Genomic DNA, 22480 nt, shown 5'->3' with positions numbered 1-22480 from the left:
AACCAAAGGACTTGGAGACCTAGCTATGTATCTATCCTATTTACAACGCCTCTCTGTGAGCTAGAAAGGATCCAAATGTGGCAGAAACACACACACCAAACACATGGAGTATGTATCTAATACATCAACTATGCATTTGATGGATAAGATCTAACACAGCATATTTAAAGGCAAACAGACAGAAAGCCATGGCCAAGAGGCTTCAACTAAATGGCCAGAGGTGTCATGGATCCCTGGCCGACAGGAGCAGAGCTCAGACCCATGGACTTCAATCCTGTATAATTGTGGTTTTGGAGGCTGCTGCACTGTGTCACTGCTTGCTACTGCAGAGACCGCTCTAAAATCTAAAATGAAACAGCAGGAGGCAATATTTTATCTCTTTCCCTCTTAAACCCAGGTAACCTTGGAGCAAATTAAACAGGTGAGAAAAGCTGAGAAGTGGGATAACCGAAGCGAGGAGCAAGTGGTAATTTCTCAGGAAAGCGAGAAACTGTGGTTTAGCTATCAGGCCAAAGTCTGGATAAATAGTAATTGCTTCTCATGTTTATTTGTTAGTTTTCATTTATTTACAGTATTATTATCTACTTTTACCAGGTTTTTTTATTATGTGGCATGTCTGTTCATCCCAGGATCATGAGGTGGTAGCTGTAGTCAGGAGGATGCTGCCTGCCAGCAGCACAGCAACATTGGTTGTTATTGCAGCTATGGATAAAAATAAAAATGAAATGCTACAAGCTAGTAGATACACAAACAGTTAATCAGAAGTGAACTACTTTGTTTCACTAATAGCAAATACAAGTTTCACGCACAGGCACTCAGATAACCCCCTGTAGATGGAGGACAGACACAAGTTTCTTGGTGCAGACTGCATCACATTAAAGATCACAAGACAGGTGACATCTCTCTCAAGCAGTGAGAGCACTGCTTGTGGAAAGTCAACAAGCACAGTGGATGCACACATTTGGCTTTGTTCTTTCCTCTGCCAACAGGTATTCCCTCCAAGTCTCTCTGGCCTTCTTTTCCATCCAGTGACTTTGCAGATTCCCCCCTACTTTCTTCTAGTGGAAGGTAGAGGACCTTGCCCGTGGCAGAAGCTGTATTCTGGACTGCAGGTTGTCTCTCTGTCCACAGCCTGCCCGTCCTCTGTGCACTTACCTCTTCTGGCAGCAGAACTCAGGAGAAATTGTTGCCTCCAGCAAGGGTAGGATGGGATAAGCTGGGATGTAGGAGTCAGAACGTAACCAGCCAGGAGGCCAGAGAGGATTCACTAGACAAGATTTTTGATACTGCCAAGATGCAGAAATTCTTCTACAGGTCAGAAACCCAGTATCCATCTAACAGCACCTGGGAATCCTCCAGCCCAGGGTGGTTCAACATCAGCAATGATGGCAAAGATGCTCCAGTTTTGGACTGATCTTGTAAACTATGCTGACACTGTATTGCTGGCTCCTGCCCCAAATTCCAGCCCATCCACAGGGACAGGGGCAGCTTCCAGCCCCAGCCCACTCCCCTGACGAGCAGGTGCTGTTAGCACCTGCCCTGCAAAGAGGCAGGAAGAGGCATCCAAGTGTTAGCACAGCATGTTATCCAAACAGCAGCTTGTCTGAAGAAAAAAGTGGTAGGGCAGAGGTGGCCTGGAAGTGGACATTTGGACCATGCTAGTCCAAGCCTTGTATCTAACAGAAAAGAAGAAGGGGAACGACAGTAGTCATGAGTAGGTATTGCCTTATCTTATTACCTGCCCCAGAGCACTGTGGTGTTTGCATCCCTTCAAGGGACTCAATATATTCACTCCCCAGCCATTCTGCATATGTCCTCCTCTCTTCTACTGGCACAATCTCAACAGCAGAATCCTTAAAGATCAAGTTTTTTCCTTGAAAAGTGGAAGAATCAAACATTTTGAATCCATTTCCATTGCTGCTATTTCCAAAGTAGGCCTGAAAACAATGCAAAATTTTCAGTATTTTGCAAGATTAAGTGCTACATTCCTCTCATACAACATGAAAGACAATAGGAACTGTTTTGTAGATGAAAAGTTCATACACAATTGCAGAATCTCTCTTACGCATTTGCTTTTAGATGGTCTAGTAGATTAGATACAGAATTTTGCCATTGGCAATTACAAGAACAACATTTGTGATTTTGTTTTTTAGCTACTATCTGGAAAGAGCTGTATTTTTTAAAAATTCTTCTGTCTAAATATTGTTGTGTAAGATAGGGTTTGGCTGCACAGGAGTTACAGAAATTACTGAAGCCTAGCATGGAAATACCCAGCACTGCTTTTAAACTTGTGAACTTCAGTACTGACAGGAACCTAGCTGTGGCAGCCAGGCATGGTCTGCCTAGATGGTATACCAGATACATGGCTGCAGCATAAATATACCCAGCAACGTTCTGTTGCATTCCTAGGAAAATTCCAGGATGGAAAAGTGTTAGCACGTACTTCATTTCTTGTAGACTTCAAAGCCATGCAGTTTGGAAGACACCTTAAGCTCCAGGAAAATTACTACTGAAACCAGTGGCTGGGCAAAAAGTTGAAATCCCTTATGCACCAGGGTGGTTTGACTAGGAGAATTACATGGGTCGTATTTTACCTTCTCTGTCCCACTCCCAACAACAGGGCTCTGCAGAGTGAACATGCTGCCAGTCCCACAATGCAGGGGACATAGTATGGCAGTATGGTCCTGTTGTCTTCATCCTTGGTCTGCATTAGACCACACGTAACTCCCCCATAGAATAAATGGATTATTCATACCTGGGCTTTGTCCAGGAGTCCATACAGAGCAAACACACTGGTATCTGGGTGAACCATAATGGCCTGAGCTGGCACCCGAGCCAGGTGACACTCAGCAAACTGGGTGACTTCAGCACGGGCACCATTTAGACACAGTAACTGGAAATCACTGGACTTCAAGTTTTGGGCCCAGCTATCAGTATTCTTACCTGAAAAGAGAAACTGGTCATTGTCACTCCTTGAATGCTTTAGAGCAAAAAGGTTCTAGAAAAGTTCCTGAATTATAATAAAGAGATATGTAAAACTAAGTACCATCTGTGTTCTCAAACACTGTCGAGTGCTTCACAAAGGCCACATCCCCAGAGTCCTGTGCCAGGCACCTTTAGGAAATGAGAGATAAAAATTCAATTCAAAGCATCTTTATGTGAACCATATTTTTTCCTAATAACTGAGAGGTTTAGAATTCAGTTTTTCTTACCATACATGTCTGCAAACAAATGCGCTGAACCCTAAGGTAATAAGCAAAAACAGAGAAATGAAGCATCCTGAAAGGAGAGAAAACCAACATCTTTGCAAAGTATTAAAAAATATTCTGAATTAAGAATTTTAAGAGAGGAATACAGCAGAAAGTTTTGATTAAAAACAGTGAGAAACAACAGAAAAGGCCGATAGTAGATGAGCAAAGAAATGGAAGATATATTATGTGATACTCAATACAGTATTTCCCATCTACTAACAGTCGCTTTCACTCCTTTTAAAATCATGTACAAAGTATATGTCATTAAGAATTTTTTGAATAAAATAATTTGAGTGCATAACCCAAGAGTTTATCAGATTCTGCATATCTGCACACTCACACGTGTACTTTTTTTTTTTTCTCCTTTCTTTCCAAGTCAGAGTAACCTTGGTGCTTGCACAGACACCACTTTTACAGCCCTGCACACTGGAGATACCTAGTCAACCTAACTGCAGTTTCTGATGGTACTGTTCCAGAACTAAGTTCAGTTTCCTCTGATTTTCTGAAGCAGAAGCAGCCCAACATGCTAAGGGCATCCTAAAATCTCCTCCTCTCCTACGAGCACGGTATCCCATTACAGAGGGTTTCAGGGCAAAGGGGTAGAACACCACACCTTTACCAGCATTTGCTATTTCCCATGTTACACTGTGGTGTTACCCAGCACACGATACAACAGGCATCACAGACTGCTACGAGATTTTTGCTAGGCCTGAAGTATGAAATCAGCAGATAGCAGAAATGCACGGTACTTGCTTCAGACAGCAAGTAATACACGAATAAATCCAACCTCAAGTCAGTGAGCTGGGTGAGCTAGGAAAGAGATCTAACTTCCCAGGTATTCTGGGTCGTGTGTGCTGGCAGAGGATCTGTGGGTAATACAGTTTAGTGGTGGTACCGTATAGTTTATTCTACAAGTGTTTTCAAGAAGTATTTCCTAAAACAAGATAATTAAACCCACCAATCAAGAAGATATAAAGCTGTAACTGATCATGGTTTATGTAATACAAAACGTAAGGGAAAATTATTATTGCTAATAGTTACCAAAAATACATATATTTCACATGTACCTGGTTTAACATGAGCAGTTATAATCAAAGTTCTTATCACCACGTGGCTGACACTGTCCTGCAGAGGACTCAGTAGGTGCTGCTCAGTGCATTCCCCATCAGAAAAGGCCGTTCCCAACAGATCTTTCAGTACTCAGGCAGTGGGATATACACGAACTGAATGGCTTCTCATACCTCTAGTCAGGTTAGTCTGAAGATATCCAGAGTTGAAGGAATCTAGAAGTCTGAGGCTGATTTTTCAGCTCATATCAGTCATCTTCCATAACTCACTCTTCTTTCAGAGAGGATCGCCTAAGTATCATAGACCCAGCCCTACCTTGCACAAGATTGTGACCCTCCATTTGTCACCCAAATCCTAACCTTTTAAATACCTAAAACTTTCCACATCACTCGATGAATTAAACATCTACTGAAAAAAAAAAAAAAGCAGTGATCTCCGTATAATTTTTGGGCTGTGGGGGCCCAGAAGTTAGAATACGTGCAAGGCTCGTACAGCCTGTAACAGCATTTGTTGCTTATTCATCTGGTGACTGGTACTATGCTGTGTGTACTATGAAGTACAGCAGACGATCTGAGTTTGCCTGCAAGGCACGTACCACAGCAGAGCAGCTGGACACAACTAAATACATTTGCAGAAAGCAGTTATCTAAGTCTGGCACTCCAATATTTACCAGGCAGCTGCTGTTGAAGTCTCCTCCCCTGAAGGAAAAAGACCACTCGCTGCTAGCTCTGTTACATGCACCATTACCTTCAGAGGTGAAGGTCAGGAAGAGGAAGTGCTACTTCTACATCTAAGAGTTTCACAGTCTTTGGGTATGGCCCCGTATGTAGATGTTCGCTGTTACACAAAGTATTTATCCCATTTTATACTATTTCCCCCTGTACCTTTAACACATCTTCTTCTGAAGAGGATTTGATATTTGAACATCGGCCATAGTTGGTTGTGCTGTTCAGAAACCTACCTTCATATACAGCCATCAATGAGTAAGGATAGTGAAAACCCACTCCTGGCTCCCTGCCACCAGGCTGCCACTCTCAGCATGGACTTAGAGCAGCCAGATTCTGGCTCCTATTTGCCTGCTTCCCTGCTAAAGCTCTTCATGGATGACTCGACCATTCAGAGTGGCAGATGGTCTGTCACACTAGATTAAAGCAGGGCTGGAGACGGGTGACAATCCACTTGGTCCTCACTAGGTGGGTGCCTATTGCTCTGTAAACAGACGTATGGATTTGGCTGTCAGTCATCTGGTTGGCTGCGGACCAGGAAGCTGGCAAAAGGCTTTGACATGATCTAATGTAATGCCTTATGACATACCTGTATTGCTGAAGACATCTGGGGACACGTCCCACTTCATTTACAGCACATGCCATCTAACTGTAGCAACAATAACCACTTTTTGCTGACTTGGATGGAAAATAGTTCCTCCTTGCATTTTGACAAGCTGGCAGACTAAGTAACAACCACATGTATTAATTACCTGAAGGCTCCGCTGTAGCTGTAATAACGTTCTTGGCTACTTGCACTGCATTTATTGTTTCCACTATCATCTCCAATACATAGTTGGCAGAGTTTTGATGGGTAATTGTCCTGCCTAGCTGAAGGCACACAGCTGGCAGAGAAAAACTCACTCACGGCTGGGGAAAGAAAAACAATATAATGAGTGAAAAGTGTGAGCTCTTCACAAGAAAGGTGGTTGCACTGTCATGAAGTGAGAACCTATGCAGGTTTCAGCAGAACACTAGAAACGTGAGCTACACTCGCCTTACTCTAATGCACAAACCACAACTTTTAAAGTATTTTCAAACCACTATTTAGCTGATTATGTAATGAAACCAAAGAGTTTCCTGGGAGATGGGAAATAGGCAAGCAAAATTCGAATCTGGAGTCCTATGGTCATAGATCCTTTGCTTGTTGTGCTGCATTGCTCATTACTAAATATAGTGTGAAAATAAATGCAAGAAAATCCAGGACAGGGATACATTGTTTACTGCACTGATACACCAGAGCTGGAAGTACCACCTAGAGGGGATACATCTGTATAGAGAATGTGAGTTTCTGTGACTATCCTACTATTGATATCTGGCTTGGGTCAATATCATCAAGCAAAAGCTGAGGCAGACAGGTGTGAAAGCAGGATTTTCAAGACCATATGACAAGCTTAAAGTTGATTAAATACAAAAAGCAACAGACTCTTCAAATGCATTTCTGAAAACTGGAACAAAAATTGGCAGTTTGATACACTGGGGGCCAGGGCTGCCATGAGATGGACCTGGACAGGCTGGAGAAACAGGCTGACAGGAACCTCAAAGTTCAACAAAGGTGAATGAAGAATTCTGCTTTTAGGATGGAGTAAGACCATGAAAGGCTGGGGACTGGCAGGCTGAAAACCAGATCTGTAAAGAAAGGACCTGGGGATCCTGGTGGATGAGCTGACCAAGAGTCAGCAGTGTGCTTTTGTGCCAGTGAAGGCTAATGGCATACTGGGTCGTGTTAGTGGAGCAGATAGCGGAAGTGATGAGTCTCCTCTGACATCTGTGCCAAGTTTTGAGTTCCCAGTATTAGAAAGACATTGACATTCTAGAGCAAATATGGTGGAAGGAGAATAGGATAGTCAGAGGGCTGGAGCACGAGACTCGGCACTTAACTAGGCTGAGAGCTGGGTTTGGTCAGCCTGGAGATAAGACAACTAACAGTGTATTGCTGTCTTCATTTACATAGTGGGTTTTTCAAGAAGACAGAGCCAGATCCTTCTCAGAGATGCAGAGCAAAAGGACAAGAAGCAACAGACTGAAGTTACAGGAAAGAAAATTCTGATTACGTACAAGAAAAAAATTCTTTATACAAAGGATGGTCAAACACTGGGACAGGGGTCCAGAGAGGTCGTGTGTAATCTCCATCCTAGGAGTTACTCAAAACCTGCCTGCACATGGCCCTGGGCAATCTCATCTAACTGGACCTGCTTTGAGCAGTTGGTTGCACTAGATGACCTCCAAAGGCCCCTTCCAATCTAAATTAGTCAATGATCTTGTGATAAAAGAAAGGAATACTTTCACGTTAGATGTAATATTCTCAGTACGACCCCTTCATTAGCGTACTCTGGTGACAAACTTAAAATTTCAAATTGTTACATTAAAAACACAACACCCCTTCACAAACAGATAAGCTTAATATAGAGCTATGAAATATCAAAATTTCTTCCCTAATGAAAGTTTATAATTAGATTGTTACTGTATTTTTGATATGTAATACTGTTGTCTTACCTTGAGGAATATTACAGTCTCTGGTCTTAATAACGCCCCTCGTAATTAGCATACCAATGGGGATATTCCATCCAGCGGTTCTCCCCAGTCCTGTGTGGCAGGACTTCTTCCCCTTCAGGTCACTGATGGTGAATGCATTGGACAGATTTCGTTTCACTACTGCCACAGCATAGTATGCATTGCTGCTGTCATCAGCTTGCAGAAAAAGAACAAAATAACATTACAGCTTCCCTTAAGCATTCCCACAGCTTAATGATCATCTACAGATCCACTACGGTTACATGGTGCCAACTTCAATTGCACCAACAATCAGCTAGTCAGGAATTATGAATGTACATGTAATTATTCTTCACTTCTACTTCACAATGTTGCATTCACTTATAGCCTGCATACTGGTACTGCTATGCACTGGAACTGAATAATCTAGCAATGAAAATGAAAGCATTCTTGTTAACATCAGCTCTTATAAATACATCCCTCTGAAAAACAACATTTGGGTCATTAGCGACTTAGCAAAACTGCTTTAAGAAGTTATTTTTATGTGAAAATTCAAACCTGTATTAAAATTTCCATGAGTTTTGCAGCATATTGAAATTCTGCCTTAGTGACACAATGTCCACAAGCCCTCTTTTCATCGGTGACTCTGAAGCAGACACATTGACAGGAAGAATTTGTTTCTAAATAGAATCTACTGTGTAATTGCTGTATTTTTGCTTATGTTAAAATATTTTGATTTTGTGAATACTATTTTTTTCCATTGTAAATATTTTTTGCCAAATTGAAACGACAAAGAGGTACAAGACTCAAAACTGTCAAAGACTCAACATTGTCCTGCAGCAGAACAGATAAAAGTCACAACAAACTCACTGTAGGAACCCATCCCCCATCCTTATTTCCTCCTCTTCTATCCATGACCTGAGGACAATAATTCTCATTTCCTTTGGAAACAGCTTTTCCGGGAGGGCTGCGGAACAGAGGCTGTGCTTTTAGAGCTGTTTTCAAACAACCTGGAAAAATAAGGTCTATATTTATGTTTCCTGACCCTCTTACCAGAGTAACTTTCTCCAGCAGCTGGTACAAGGCCATACGTCTTCCCAGCTGTGTAAATATCAGCTCCACCCAGAACTACAGCATCACTTTCCTTTTTCTGAAAAATAAAATAAAATTCAAAATTTCTGTGAAAAAACAGCAGGTACCTTCCCTGCTGCAATGATGACACCTCTAGCATCATATCTGTTGCATCTCAAAGGGCAAGCCTGACAGCAAAAGAGCAATACACTGCTAAAGAAAACTCCCAAAACCTGCATAAAGCATCATCAGTGAAATAGGGACAGGAGAGTTCACACATACAGGCTCGAGCGAGCCTGTCACAACTGAAGATCACCAGGGTTCAGGCCAACAATGCCCTTGTCATAACTGAAGATCATCAGAGTTCAGGCCAACCCATACCATGTGAGCTACAGATCACCTCCTTGAAATCCAGTATTCCTACTGGTCACCTAAGCGTGCATATCTCTGACCCTACCTGCCCAGAAAAGAGCAGCTTGTGTTAATTTGGTTTATTGCACAAGGATTGTAGCAGCCTACCTGGATCAGCTCCATGCACTGTTCCTTTGTCTTGGCTGAAATACACTGAATTGCTGGTTTCAAATTCCTTTTCTTAAAGGCAATGGCCATTTCACCACATTTCCAAATCTCTTCAGTGGATACAACACACCAGTTCAGGCTTTCTGGCAACGCTGCACAAAATTGGAAAGCAAATACTACAGTTCAGTTCCTTTGTAATAAACAAGGAGGGATAAACACTGCCCACTGTCACATATGTACCATACATGTTATTAAAAATGTATACTTCTGTGTTTCTCTCCATCTCTCTCACTCAGACTTACACCTGATCAGGAACCACAGAGCTCTCCAGGTTAGTGGTATGTCCACACTGCAAACCTGTCCAGAGTGAAGGAACAAGAACTCCTATGATTGCTGACCTTTAAGCACAGCCATAATGTGTTAGCTGAGTGTGGCAAAAGACCACCCTGAACATAGGCTTCCTCACACCTGACAGTCACTGAGCAACCCCCAGAAGAGACAAGCCCAGGAGGTGGGGGGCTTTGCCACAGCACAGAGCACCTCTGGGAGGCTCAGTTGCCATGATTATTGAGCTTCTTAAGGCAGGGATTCTTACAGCCTGGGTTTCTGACTTTTCCAGAATGCATATCAAGTGATCTCTACATCCTTCCAATAGTATAAAAGACCATAACACTTCAATAAAGAGCAACTGAGGGTTTCTTCAGCTTCTGGAGGAAATTCCCTGCTAGGAACCCAACAATCCATTCTTTATAGACTACCTGAGGATTTACACAGCAACACGTTACTATTTCCCCCTGTTAGCAGGCAAGAAATGGAGTACCGGGTAGCAGTAGCAGCTTACCAGATTAATGTGTCTCATACACCAGAAAGGGTAGAAAATGCTCTCATAACATAAAGTGGGCCAATTTGCACAGGAAAGTATTCTGCAATGTGATACTGTTTCTAGGTCAAAAAGTGGCCTTTCTCCATGCTCAAAGATTAGACTGGCATCTTGCCATAACCCTCCAAGGGCCAGAAGAAAATAAAGCAAAATAAAGATGGTCTCTATTATCAGCTATCTTTGTTCTTGGTTATGAATAGGAATCTAAAGACAACTTACTTTTGGGGTTGCAGCTCAGAGCTTGCATGGCATGAAGATACTCATCACCCAGCCATGTCTGGTAATTCTGAGCTGTGATTGCAACGAGCTCTGTGGTGGAGTCTCTGAACAGAAGATTCTGGGCACCATAGGCTGCAGAGTCAAACATCTGAAACTTGCTGCCTACCCCATTAAATCTTTGCTGTAATGTTAAAGAAAGAAAAAAAAGCACCTGTCACACATCCCTCTACCTGGGACGTGTGACATCCCATACCCCTTCAAACCCCACAGAGCTGAAGGTGCCCAGATATCCTGTCTTCGATTCAGCTAGACAGGTGGGAGAACCCCTCTAAAATGCAATGCACTGATGAAAAAATGGTGTCCTACTTGTCCCTGGTTCAGGAGCTGGAAGACAACTGCCCCGTCTGTGTCAGGCCTCACAACCACGGCACGAGCCGGGACTCGGGCCAGGTGGCAGGTTCTCCACTCTGTCACATCAGCTGTGTTGCCGTTGCGGCACAGAAGCTGGAAGTCCTGGGAGCGAAGCCGCTGGGCCCACGAAGACAGACTTCTTCCTGAAACCAGACAGAACATGCTTATGGAACAGATGTCAGGTGGGGCTGATGCCTCTGGCTCCACGTCTGCTCTAAGCATCACATCCGGAGCAGAAAACATCTCCTGAGCATCTTTGAACTACTCCTGACTGCACAATATATCCCATATATCTGTGTGGTCCTTTAGTCTTGTATCTCCAATAAGACAGTAACAGTTTAATACTTGTGAGACTGCACTGAACCGTACTGAGGTCTGCAGCAGTATCAACAGCATTCCAAGTCTAGCGTCACATGCAACATTTTTTGTTTTTTTCCCTGTAAATGATGGTCAGACAGGTCCCTGACATTAAAGTAATGTTATGCTCAAGGTAGATTGCACAAAGTGCCAGATAGGGCAGGCCACATCTTGTTAACTTTTGGCTAGTCTCTGCTGAAATCCCCAGGTCGGCAGGAGCAATGTAACAACCCAGGTCCGTATAAAACTAAGAGTTTAGTGCTGTTTAAACTTTCTTTTCCACAAGAAGCTTAAGATTCCACCTCTAACCTTTACTGAAACTATCAAGCATTTAAAAAAAAAAAAAATATCACATAGACTCCTCTGTCTCCTGGTACATCTGTAGATACATCTGGTTTTGTTATTAGAGCATTTTTTGCTGATTCCTCAATTCAACATAAATCAAGCATTTGACATTATACTGTCATTACAGACACTGCACTTCAGACCTAGCAGCCACTATTCAACAAGCTTCTGGATTACTTACCATCTGTATATTCAGGCACTGTGCTGTGCTTCACAAAAGCGACTTCTCCAACACCTTCAGCCAAACACCTAATAAATATAGATCCAACCACAAAGATGCATTACAAGGCACAGCTCCCCTGCACTGGACACTGACAGCCAGAGGGCTGTATGCTACGTTCCGTCAGCCACAGACACTGACCTATTTCCTCGTGCTGAGAGTTTTGCTCAAGGCAGAGACTAGTGGCTGTCAGAGCATGAAGTAAAAACTATCACTGTCATTTGGAGAACATGAACAACATGTTCAGTGCTGCCTGGGACAAACACCATGACCTTCTTTGTCCAGGAGTTCTTTGTCTAAGGCAGTCACACAATCCTTTGGGGAGTACACAGAGAGAAGCAACTGTTTCACAGGAGCAAATTCTGCCCTTGCTCAGTCAATACTATTACTCAGGGACTGAGAGCTGCAACACCGCACACAGACAGGAAGAAGGAACATAAGGGAAAGATTGGTGTGCAAAAATGGAGGGCAGAGCAACTCTGTAATTCAGTGCAACTGAGGTGGGATGACTGAAATAGGCAAGTAGGGCAGCAGTTCAGCTCTCAGACTCCAAGGGTCATCAGGTTTTACCGGGAAAGATACAGCCCGCTGAAACAAACGCTCAGAGCTGTGTCAACAACTGCTGGACAAAGCAAACAGCAATGGGATTTCCCTGCCCACTATAAGTGCTAAATATCCATTTGGTTTTAATACTCAGGTATTAATACCTGAAATAGTGGGTTTAGAATTACTTTTGCTCAGTCTCTAGGTTTAAAGCATGGCTGTCCTAACACAATAGCAGATCTTCTAAAAAAATCAACTGGAAGTTCTCTGGCTTCAATTGCCTGTCAGTGAGACCTGGACATGATGGCAGTGGATAAAGCATAGCAATAAAAACATTGACAGAGCCATGATTTTTACCTGAAAGCCCCACTGTAGTCATAGTATTGCTCTTGAGAATTTCGTTCGCATTTGTTCTGCCCAGTCGAATCCCCTTTGCAGAGCTGACAGAGGGATCTGGGATAGTTTATGCCATTTGCTCCAGGAACGCAGCTTGCCTTGAAATAGTCACTTACAGCTAAATGTGAAATTAGAATGAGAAATTTTTAGCAATGAATAAAAAAGATCCTACAATCTCATTTTAACACATCTACACAGTACATCTCTAAAAACATTTAGAAGGGATAAGTCATTTTGTTCTTAAAAGATGGCTTCCATGTTTAAAAAAAAAAAACAAACCTGCAGTCTTCATCAGACCTACGATAGGTCTATTCCATCTTACAAGGAGCATCAAAACCAAAGAATAAGTCAGCAGCTAGAACTACACATTTCTGTCCACACACAGGGTCCCAAGACCATACAGAAAGGCATTGCTGAAGAACAGATGTTCACCCTGTAACTCTTACCTTTTGGAAGGTCACATCCCATTGCTGCCAGGCGCCCACTGTCAGTTAGATACCCCACTGGCACATCCCAGCCTGCAGTTCTGTTGATGCCTGTGTGACATGAACTGACACCCTTCAAGCTGTTGATGGTGATGTTGGAGCTCTTCCTTACCACAGCCACGGCATAATAGGAAGTTCCAATCTCTGCAGTGTAGGAAGAAAGAGAAGCAAGCAAGGTAGCCTCGCAACAGCATTACAGTGAGATGGCCACATTACATTGGCCTCTTGTGGCTCCCTTACCCACAGGCAAGTCACATGGTTCACATCCTTGATGAGAACCTGCTGACTGTGAGCGAATGTCCTCCATTATCTTTTCAGTGTGAAATGTCCTAGTTAAAGGCCACAGACAATCTGCTCTAACTTTGAAGGTCACCCTGCTTTGAAAAGGAGGTGGGATGAAAGACATCCAGAGGTTCCTTCCAAGAAAAAAATTTCTATGATTCTTATATTTGGATTCAATTGAAACCAATATAATTAATAGTATAAAAAATTATTCCCCAGTTGTCTACTAATTTGACCTTAATTTTGACACAGCATAGCAAGTTGATGTCACTGGAGCACCACAGCTGATTTAATTCTCTTCATTTTACAGTTTGATATAACTTAAGAGTCAAGAGTTTAGGGTCTGAAGTGACCATAAGGTCATTCAATCTGACTTTATTTAGATCAGAAATCATTAAATTTCATTCACTTTTCTCTGGTTTGAACTCATAACCTGACTATTGGAGATAGCCAGCCTCTGGATCATGAGGCGCATTTGGTTTTGAGAAACCGAAGCACAGTTCCCTCACCAGGGTCATGATGTGGTAAACAGTGTCGGGGGGGCTGCTGCAAGTGATCCAAGTCCCTGTGGACTGAGCCCAACAGGCACTTCTGAGGATGCCTTGGCCAGATCACACTAAGGCCCAGCTGCAAACCAAATCCAGCTCCATCTCACAACAGAGTAGTGGGATACTGCTGTCTGCAGGCTGCTTCCAGAGCTGTTCCTTCCCTTCGGTCTCTGAAACTTATGGGGGACATCTTCCAGCTCTGAACTACACAAACATGCTGATACTGAACCCTTAGTGAGGATGACAAGTCACCATTGAATTACTGTCTCTGTCTTGAAAGAAACTCAAGGCTTAAGGACATCCAGGTAAGGAGCAGAATCTATCACTTCCTTTCTTCCAGCAGGTAAACATATACACCATTAAAAATAAAATCTAATTATTCTAATTTATGGGAATGAGAGATAAACCTAATAATTTATGCTTTGCAATTCATTAATTTATCTGCAAAGTATGGAAGAGAGAAGACAGTAAGCAATGAGACAGCAAAAAAAAAAAAACCCAAACCACAAAAAAACCCAGAAAATAACCCAACAAACCTATTACAGCAACAGCTATTTTGACCAAACTGTTTCAGGACAGACCCTGCCACAGCCCTGCATCTCCTGTTTCCCCCACACACTCTGTTATGGGCAGGAACATCCAAGAGGGAACCTGACCATTACCTCCTGTTTAGAGTCTTCAAGAGGAGGACGTCAAAATAAAATGGAAACAGTAAAAATGCGTAAGAAAAAGCTCGTATTAAGTAATCTAGAAGTTATTTAGTCAGAATATACCTTGATCATATACTTCCCCAGCCACAGGTTTCAGACCATGCTCCTTTCCAGCCTGGTAAATCAAACGGCCATCCAGCGTCACTGCATCTGCCAAATCATCCTGTGCAGACACAAGGGCAGAATACATGTTGAAGCTTAATTATCAGTATTTCCCAAGAGCCAGAGGCAGAGTACCCATGAATTTAAGAAAAGAGGCCACTTAATCTGCATTTGTGAGTTTTCTTTTCTCCAAAAAGCTCTTTTAAGGGCACTCAAATTTCTTAAGAATAATTACCAAGAGGGATTATAGAACTTCACCTTCCTTCAGAAATAATGCAGAAACCAGCCCTGGACCGTGATGGCCTCACTAGTCTTCATATTCCATAGGAATCTTAGAAATGGATCCTGCAGCTCTGTGATGAATATTAAGGCCCATCAATTTAGAGTTTCATTCATCTCTGTAGCTAGGGCCCCAAAGCTTGAAGATCTAAATAAAGTAAATATATTTTTGAGGTCATACACAGATAGTTTTAAGTAATGTCTTTGGGGGCTGCAAAAACTGAATGCCGAAGTGTACTCAAAAGCAACCTTAAAGCATGCTGGCTTGTACCTCAGCAAACAGCCACACATTTTGGGAGAGGGCGAGCAGATGGCAGTGTATTTCAGAGGAGGAGGAAAGCATCTAAAAAGACTGTCCAAAGTGGGGGAATACAAATCTGGGGCATCCACTGCTGGGAAGGTGTCTAACAATACCGTATCTTTTCAGCTGACTGTAACACCTACCTGGCTGGAATCCTGCTATAGATGCAGGATTGCTCTGGACAGCACAGGACAGGACTTCCCACAGCAGCAAGGACTAGAGAACTGCTATACACACCTCTGATCAGCTGAACCTGGCTCTCACCGTGTACTGAACCTAGTGAAGCCAGGAGAGGGCATCTTGCACAGAGACAAGATACTGCTGAGAAAATAATCAGCAGCTTGTCATTTTGCATTTCTAAGCTGATTCCAAGTTTCTTATCAGTTTGCTTAACCTCTGGCTCAGCACTGGAGGGGGTCATTTAGCTCACCCATCCCTTTGCGGTTTGTTGAGCATTGGTTACGGTAGGGCTAGGGCTATGCTGCCTAGTATACCACAGCAATTTCCTGCAGGCTGAGCCACATAAAAAGCTTGAAAATTTTTTAAGGGATCATGTGAAAGCATAGGTAATACATTGATGTTGATACCTAAATCAGATCTGCAGTTGCCATGTAATTTGAAATATTTTACTTATTTGGCTCAAAAGGAGAAAAAAGATGATATTCATTGATTAGCTGAAACAATAGATGTCCTGGAAACAGAGCAGATAAAATAGGAAAGGCTGGCCACAGAAGACAAGGACACTATTACGTTGACATATTCCCACGTGAGACAGTACTTCTCTGATTGGAAAGCTGAGCCTTTGAGCTCTGTTTAGAAGAGCCTCCAATCAATAGCTTGTGTATAAATAACAGAAGACAGAAAAAATGCCTGTTGTATTTAATGCAAAGTAGTTTACAGGCTACAGACCTCTCCTTTAAAGGCATACAATCGCTGCTGAGGTGGCGTATCAGCAACAGTGTGGGTATTTTATTTTTTTTGTAGCAGGCATTTGCCAATACATTTAGCAAAAGCACGGGATTATTCCACATACTATTTTTTGAGAAGTATACGTGCGATGGTAATACCCGTTAATTATTTTCAGAGGGACTTAATTTCTGTGTGTCACAACATTTGAGAATTACCTTCAGCAGTGTTTAAATACCTGATGAAGAACAGCTCTGGTCACATTAAATATTGTCAGGTTCCCTAGTTTAATATTTAGACATTTCTCAATTTTTAAACACCTTCAAAGAAAAAGGTCTTTTACTTTATCCATGTGCTAACACATTCACAGGACTAAGTCCAAGTTATGCAGTGTTATAAAATCGCGTATCTCTGCCTCTTCAACCACTGTGTCCCACTCCCTTTTTGCCCTCAAAGAGCAGAGTTCAGTGCGGATACAGACTCAAGGGTTCTACAGTCCTACACAGAGTAGGCCAGCTTAAACATTTAGTAGATTATTAGCACAAGAAAAAAGAGGTCTCAAGGACAAAGCCTCGTCTGAAGCCTTACAGTGAAGATTCATTTTATCACAAAGCTACTTACTCGTGCTACCCGCCTGCAGGTTTCTGAGTTCAGCTAATCAAGTTTTATAGGAATCCAAGGTTTTAGACAGGCGCCTGCTGCTCGGAATGGCTTACAAATGCAATTCCGTGTGCACTGTATTTCAGAAGCAGACACTCATCAGCCCTTTTAATAAGCTGCTTTGCAGAGTCTAACAGGTCCCTCTGTGGAATGCAGCAATCAGCCAAGTGGCTTTAAGAAGATCTGACATTAGAAAGTATTTCCTGTCTAATCCCGAGGTAAGCTCCACGTACCTATCGATATCTGCTCCTAACATTCTTCAATACAGTCTTGATTCCCTCGCTCAAGAATAGTATTTATCAAGAGGCAATGCATTAGATTTAGTAGTCAGACAACCCTCCTGCTTCTGTTGACAAAAAATTACAAGAAACCAGTTTCTGAAATTTGTTCCTTTTTTCTGGCCACACAACCACCTGCCTCATCTCCCTTCAAACTACTCTGCCAGGCCTCGTTTCCTGGCTCTGAACCTGTTGTCCTTGACAGGCTGCACCTCCTCCACAAAATCCTGATTTTTGGGCATGTCTACACAGGATACACAAAGAATATTCTTTATTAACACAGTCAGCCATCCTCCCCTTCCCCCACACTCTGCCAGCGAAGACGACCATGATTACCTGCCTCCACATTTCCTTCAATATCCACTCGTTGCCTCCCACCCCCTCCTACGGAGGGAATTATTTTCCATACATCATTTTGCAAATCCGCATGTTTAGAGTCTTTAAAACCTTTCCCAAAGCCACGCTCCTTTTGGAAACTGAGCACACTCTGGGCAGCTGAATTAATACAGCTGGGTTTGTGTGCCCTTTGCTCAGTCTGCTTGCTGCTTTGTCTCTCTCTTGTACTGCGGTATTGGGAGATTTGATTTGGCTTTACACTCATCTGTATATACAGCAATTTCCATGATGGGACCCCAAAATAGGAGTTTGATCCAGAGTTTGTCAAAATACAATCTACTTATAGGCTTAGCAGCACAGCTTTAACTACTGTCTGCATCTTATAGCTCCATCCCTTCTTAAATATCTGCTAAATAAATCTGACACAATTCCCAAAGCAAAGATTAGCATTTGGGAGGAAATATTTAAGACCTTTGCTGTGTTCCTGATGACTGGCAATATGTGACCAGCCAAACAGACGACACAGAGCCTTTCTGACATTCAGGTTCATATGTATACCTTTATGTCTTCTAAAAAAAAAAATATATGCTTTGATTTTTTCAGAGACTTGAATGCCAGGAAGCATATGGTCAGATGCCTGGATCAACAGACACTCACTGCAGAGCTGTGTACATCACCACTGGATTATAATTAGGCACATGGGGAAATTAAACAAATGACACTGCTGTCACTCACAACTCACCTTGATCATCTGGGTACAGTTAGCAGCTGACCCCCCCTCTGTACACTCCAGAGGGGGCAGGATGCCAGCCCCACCAAAGGCCTTACTCATGTCATTACACTTGGAAAGTTCTTGCTCAGAGACAGTGCACCACCGGACACGTTCCAGGCTGAGAGCTGCAAACACAACACCAAGAGAAAATATTATACAACACATTGGTGCCCTTGTAACAGAGGTTACCATTTAAAGGTTCCTCAAGAGCCAACCTTTCATTCTGTTCCTCCTCCCAAAACAGAAAGAAATCAAGCTCTTTCAACAGTGAGTCTTTAGAGGTGGTTCATTCAGATTAACATGAATATGGAGGTCTTTTGGACTGGAAACAGGATAGGCTCAGACTCAGATACGGAAACCCGATGGCATTTGTCTCTGACATAAAAAATATGGGTACATTGGAATAGGTCAGGACGTCCAGACTATTCTTAAAACCTTGCAGAATAAATCATCTTTTCACGAGTCAAAAGCATTTAAAATGATTATTTAAAATGACATGCTACAAAATCAAAGAGACTGTCCAAAGACAACTCCGTCTCAAGCATTGCTCTTAGTACCTGGAGTTCTGCCCCAGCCTTTTTTGATCTAAATAAAAAAAGCAGTCTTAGGTGCTCAAGAGCCTTGCCACTAGGCTTATTATGAAAACTAGAAAAATAAACTTGTCCCTTTAAAACACTCTTTCATAAGAGGCTGTTTCCACAGTCACAAAAAGGGGAGGGTGGTTTCATGAATGAAAACTCAAGTTTAGTAGCGGAGATTCCATTAATCAGTGAAGAAAGGTGTCTTTCAGCAGGCCCAAATGCTACCCTTCTAAGTGCCAAAGCTACAAACACTTTGTTGCTTTTGTAAGGATATATGTTATCATGCACAAACGGTGCAGCTGTACATAAAATGCATATGCAAGTATGGTTTATGCTGATGAACAGGCACAGATCATTTTTGTAAGCAGGGGGCACCACATTCCTTTTCTACAATTTCAATTTATAAGTTGGAGTGTGCTGTAAGTTGTCATGTGGTTTTCTAAAAACTCTTAACTGGCCCTCTACTCCCCCACCATTGTCATGCAGTTGAGATACCACATCTAACTTTGCAAGTTAAAATTACTCCACTAGTGCTCAACAGTAGCCACGCACATTTTCTGACTTAGTGGATGCAGACTAAACAAGATCCTTGATGCCATAAACCTTGTTTTGCACCCTATACTGAAACAGAGGGTTTGGCTTGCTCTTGCACTGCAACTCAGAGCCAACTCAACTGCTGTCAACAAACATTAAGTCAGACTTGGAAAGCTCACAGGAAGTTTTCGTGGCAGCATGTGCTAGTAGAGGGAGAAACAACTGCCCACCTCTGAGTTGCAGGAATTCTGAGAACTCAAATGGTTAGAAGAAAGGCACAACAGGGTCATGGTAAAAAGGCACCTCATGGAAACTTAATGTCTACCTCATCTACCTGGATGAAATTTTAACTGTTAATTCCGTGGGGCAGGAGGAAGAACTTATGTTTTCATTGATCAAGGGGTTTGGGTTTTTCTTCTCCTCAACACAACCAAATGGAAACTAAATTGGGGTTTGGGCATCTCAGTATGGATGGCTAAGTGCCATTCTTCAGCCTCAGCATTGCAATTTTAGACATAAACACACAGGAGATAATGCATGAATTGTATGAAGAAATCATTAGACATATACACCTGAAACATGAAACAACATGAAACATTTCGCTCTATATTTCAGACAAAATAGTGAAACGGCATGAATCTGTTGCTTTTTTCCTCACTTATCCAAAAGAGGTAATCAATTTGTCCCTTTCCAAACTGCCCAGCTTCGTTGTTACAGGAAAGCCAGATCCTGGGCAATTTCCTGTTTCCTTCCTTGCAAGTTAACCCATTTGAAATGGACCTGAGCACAGACAAGGTCTGTAGTTAGCCTCTCTTTCTATTGCCAACCAAGAACATCTTAAAACAGGAGGTCAGTCTCTGAACCCAAGTTTATTCACAATTTTGGCCCTTCTATATCTGTAGATATAAAGCATGAAGTGGCAGGAGCTGGTAACTTCCATTTGAAATACACTCAAGGTCCTAAACATGCACATAACTATCACTGGCAAACATCCAATTAACTCCTTTGCTGAAAGTAACAGTACTACATTGTGTAACATCTTACCAAATCGCTATCAATACACTATCAATGGCTTTCAACAGAAATAATGTAAAAAAAAAAAAAAAAAAGAATAAATTAGGATCATTTCTTTCTGAATAACTGCAGAATGCTTCAGAAACAGCATCTACACCTCCGGTGAAATTAAAAGCATTCGCCATTAGAATTTGGGAGTGACAGGAGAAAGGCAACGTGTCGCAGAGAGCACAATAAGTGGAATAAGGCAATTATTTCTATTTTTACAAAATGTGTCATAGAACTGTTCACACTTGTGAGAAACAGACACCATTGAACCAAAAGAAGCAGATTCAGTGCTGAGGAAATACATTTGACACTAACGAGTCAAAACATGTACATGGTGTTCAATACAGCTTTTTCAACTCCTTTTCTATTTTTTCTATTCTTTCTTTCTATTTCTTTTCCTGGCCATATGAGATTGGTTCTGAAATGGTTCTAGTTTGCCTCTGCTCTCTCACATTGAAGTCAACCCCAAAGACACCATGCTACAGTAGAAGTTTTTGGAGGACACTTACCAGCATGAAAGAAGAGAAGACAGAAGACATTTCTGGAGCTCTTCATGGTGAAAATTTTGGGATTTGTGCTTTTTCCAGCCTTCAGAACCCCCAGAGATCAAGGCTTCTGCAAGTGTGCTCTCCTCAGCCTGCTCTTTGGTGAAAATCAGCAGCACTCAATTGCAGGTGCACTTTGTTCAACAATTTATCTTGCTTACTTTGGCACATGTCACCTCATGATGACTACGGGGAAAAAAAAAGCCCACCTCTCTTCACACCACCTCTGCACTTGCAAAAAAAAAATCAGACTAGGAAATTGCAAAATATCTGAGGCACCAATGAGGTTGTCACTGCTTTAGCACCACCTATAGACTTAGATAAACAGCTGCACACTGACTCATGGGGTAAGGCAGGGCCGTGTAAAGAGAACTCATACTTAAAATGAGGATATATGTACTCCCTATGTGTTGGGGCTCAGGAAGCAAACGTAAATTCAGGCTAAGCACTTTATCTGATAGCACTAATGGTCACTTTTTTTTGCCACATTCTCAGCATTGTCATGAATTTCATAAAGCCATGACAAGAAACCCAGGCTTTTACCCAGTGAAGCCTGTACACTCTGCAGGTGGTACAGTGCATGCTAAGTGCACATCTCCTGAAATTTAATAGCAAGTGCTATGAAATAGATGAAGTAGTTCGATTTTTTTTAAGGTTTTAGAGAAGGCTCAGGCAGGCTTCTCTCTCCCAGAAAGAGTAAAAACTCTCCTGACAACAGCTCTGTTAAGAGCTGCTGTGACTTTTAGAGCAGCTTTCACAGAGCAACACTCATTTGCGCTGCCCTTTTCTTCATTTCTCATTAGTCAATGAACTGCAGCTGCCCGTAACACTTTGTTTAGATAAAAGCCGTTTAATGCTGCTTTGCTCTGGTGACTGCCATTTCTCAGCTCAGCACCCAGCTGCCAGAAAAAGAACAGCTGTGTACCGCCATGAGTCCCCATGCACACTTATTTACCATCTTCTACCAAGAGCATGCACGAACAAGATGACTGTATGCATCCTTCAGACAGCCTATACATCCAGTATTGTTGCACGGATGCTTTCAGGAGTTAGTTTCTTAGCTACTTGACTGCAATTTGGCCAGGCTGCTAGCTTTAACACCTACTATCACCTGTAAGAAAACAGCTGAGTTTAAGTTAATTAATTGCTATTTCAAGTTTAAAACTTCAAAAAAAAAAAAATAACCCCTCCAGACCTCCTTCTTCAACAAAATCTTATGGCTGAACTCCGATTCTTGGCTGCCTAAACCATCTGGAATTAGTCGTCCCTTTATTGTCTGAAGTGCTAAAGAACAACCTGGCACCACTGGAGTCCTTCCAAATTTCTGGAAGGATCCATTATTCGGATCCCTCCTGTGCCCTTCCCACTGGCCAGATTAACCTCTCAAGTCCTCTGATGCTTGCAGTGAGGCTTACATACATATATAGATGACAAGACTGATGCACAGTCCTAGCACCAGTTGTTTAAGACTGCAAGGACAAGATTAATAAGAAATTAATTCGGTACCAGGCCTCTCCTGTGGTTCTTCTGATCCTCTACGGGAAAGGTTCAGAAGGCAGAGC

At 42.3% G+C, this 22480-nt stretch overlaps 1 protein-coding gene across 4 annotated transcripts; it reads right to left on the bottom strand.

Moving 5' to 3' along the window:
* Positions 1-542: 542 nt before the first annotated feature.
* MELTF (melanotransferrin) lies at positions 543-21097 on the bottom strand. 4 transcript variants are annotated; one of them, XM_068406287.1, is made up of 16 exons: positions 20883-21097; positions 18167-18321; positions 14626-14725; positions 12984-13166; positions 12499-12655; positions 11560-11627; positions 10632-10819; positions 10266-10446; positions 9167-9318; positions 8630-8726; positions 7580-7774; positions 5797-5953; positions 3047-3114; positions 2756-2943; positions 1739-1937; positions 543-702 (listed from the first exon to the last, which is right to left on the bottom strand). In XM_068406287.1, the coding sequence occupies exons 1-16, from the start codon at positions 20926-20928 to the stop codon at positions 632-634; spliced, it is 2205 nt and encodes a 734-aa protein (XP_068262388.1). In that variant the 5' UTR covers positions 20929-21097; the 3' UTR covers positions 543-631. The 4 variants fall into 4 exon arrangements, with proteins under 4 accessions (XP_068262388.1, XP_068262389.1, XP_068262390.1 ...); XM_068406288.1 differs by having other exon boundaries at positions 544-1937; XM_068406289.1 differs by lacking the exons at positions 543-702; positions 1739-1937 and adding an exon at positions 3213-3243 and having other exon boundaries at positions 2858-2943.
* Positions 21098-22480: the final 1383 nt, after the last annotated feature.

This window comes from Nyctibius grandis, chromosome 8 (genome assembly GCF_013368605.1).
Source record: "Nyctibius grandis isolate bNycGra1 chromosome 8, bNycGra1.pri, whole genome shotgun sequence".
NCBI lineage: Eukaryota > Metazoa > Chordata > Aves > Nyctibiiformes > Nyctibiidae > Nyctibius > Nyctibius grandis.
Note: the sequence above shows the minus strand (reverse complement) of the source record. Positions and strands in the feature narration are given on the sequence as shown.

Excerpts from the sequence above, each read along its gene's own strand:
- MELTF (XM_068406287.1), bottom strand. The coding sequence starts at position 20,928 with ATGAAGAGCTCCAGAAATGTCTTCTGTCTTCTCTTCTTTCATGCTG. Across the intron at positions 12,656-12,983 it reads GGGATGTGACCTTCCAAAAG|CTGTAAGTGACTATTTCAAG; the intron begins GTAAGAGTTACA and ends TTTCACATTTAG. Across the intron at positions 10,447-10,631 it reads AGCTCCTGAACCAGGGACAA|CAAAGATTTAATGGGGTAGG; the intron begins GTAGGACACCAT and ends TTAACATTACAG.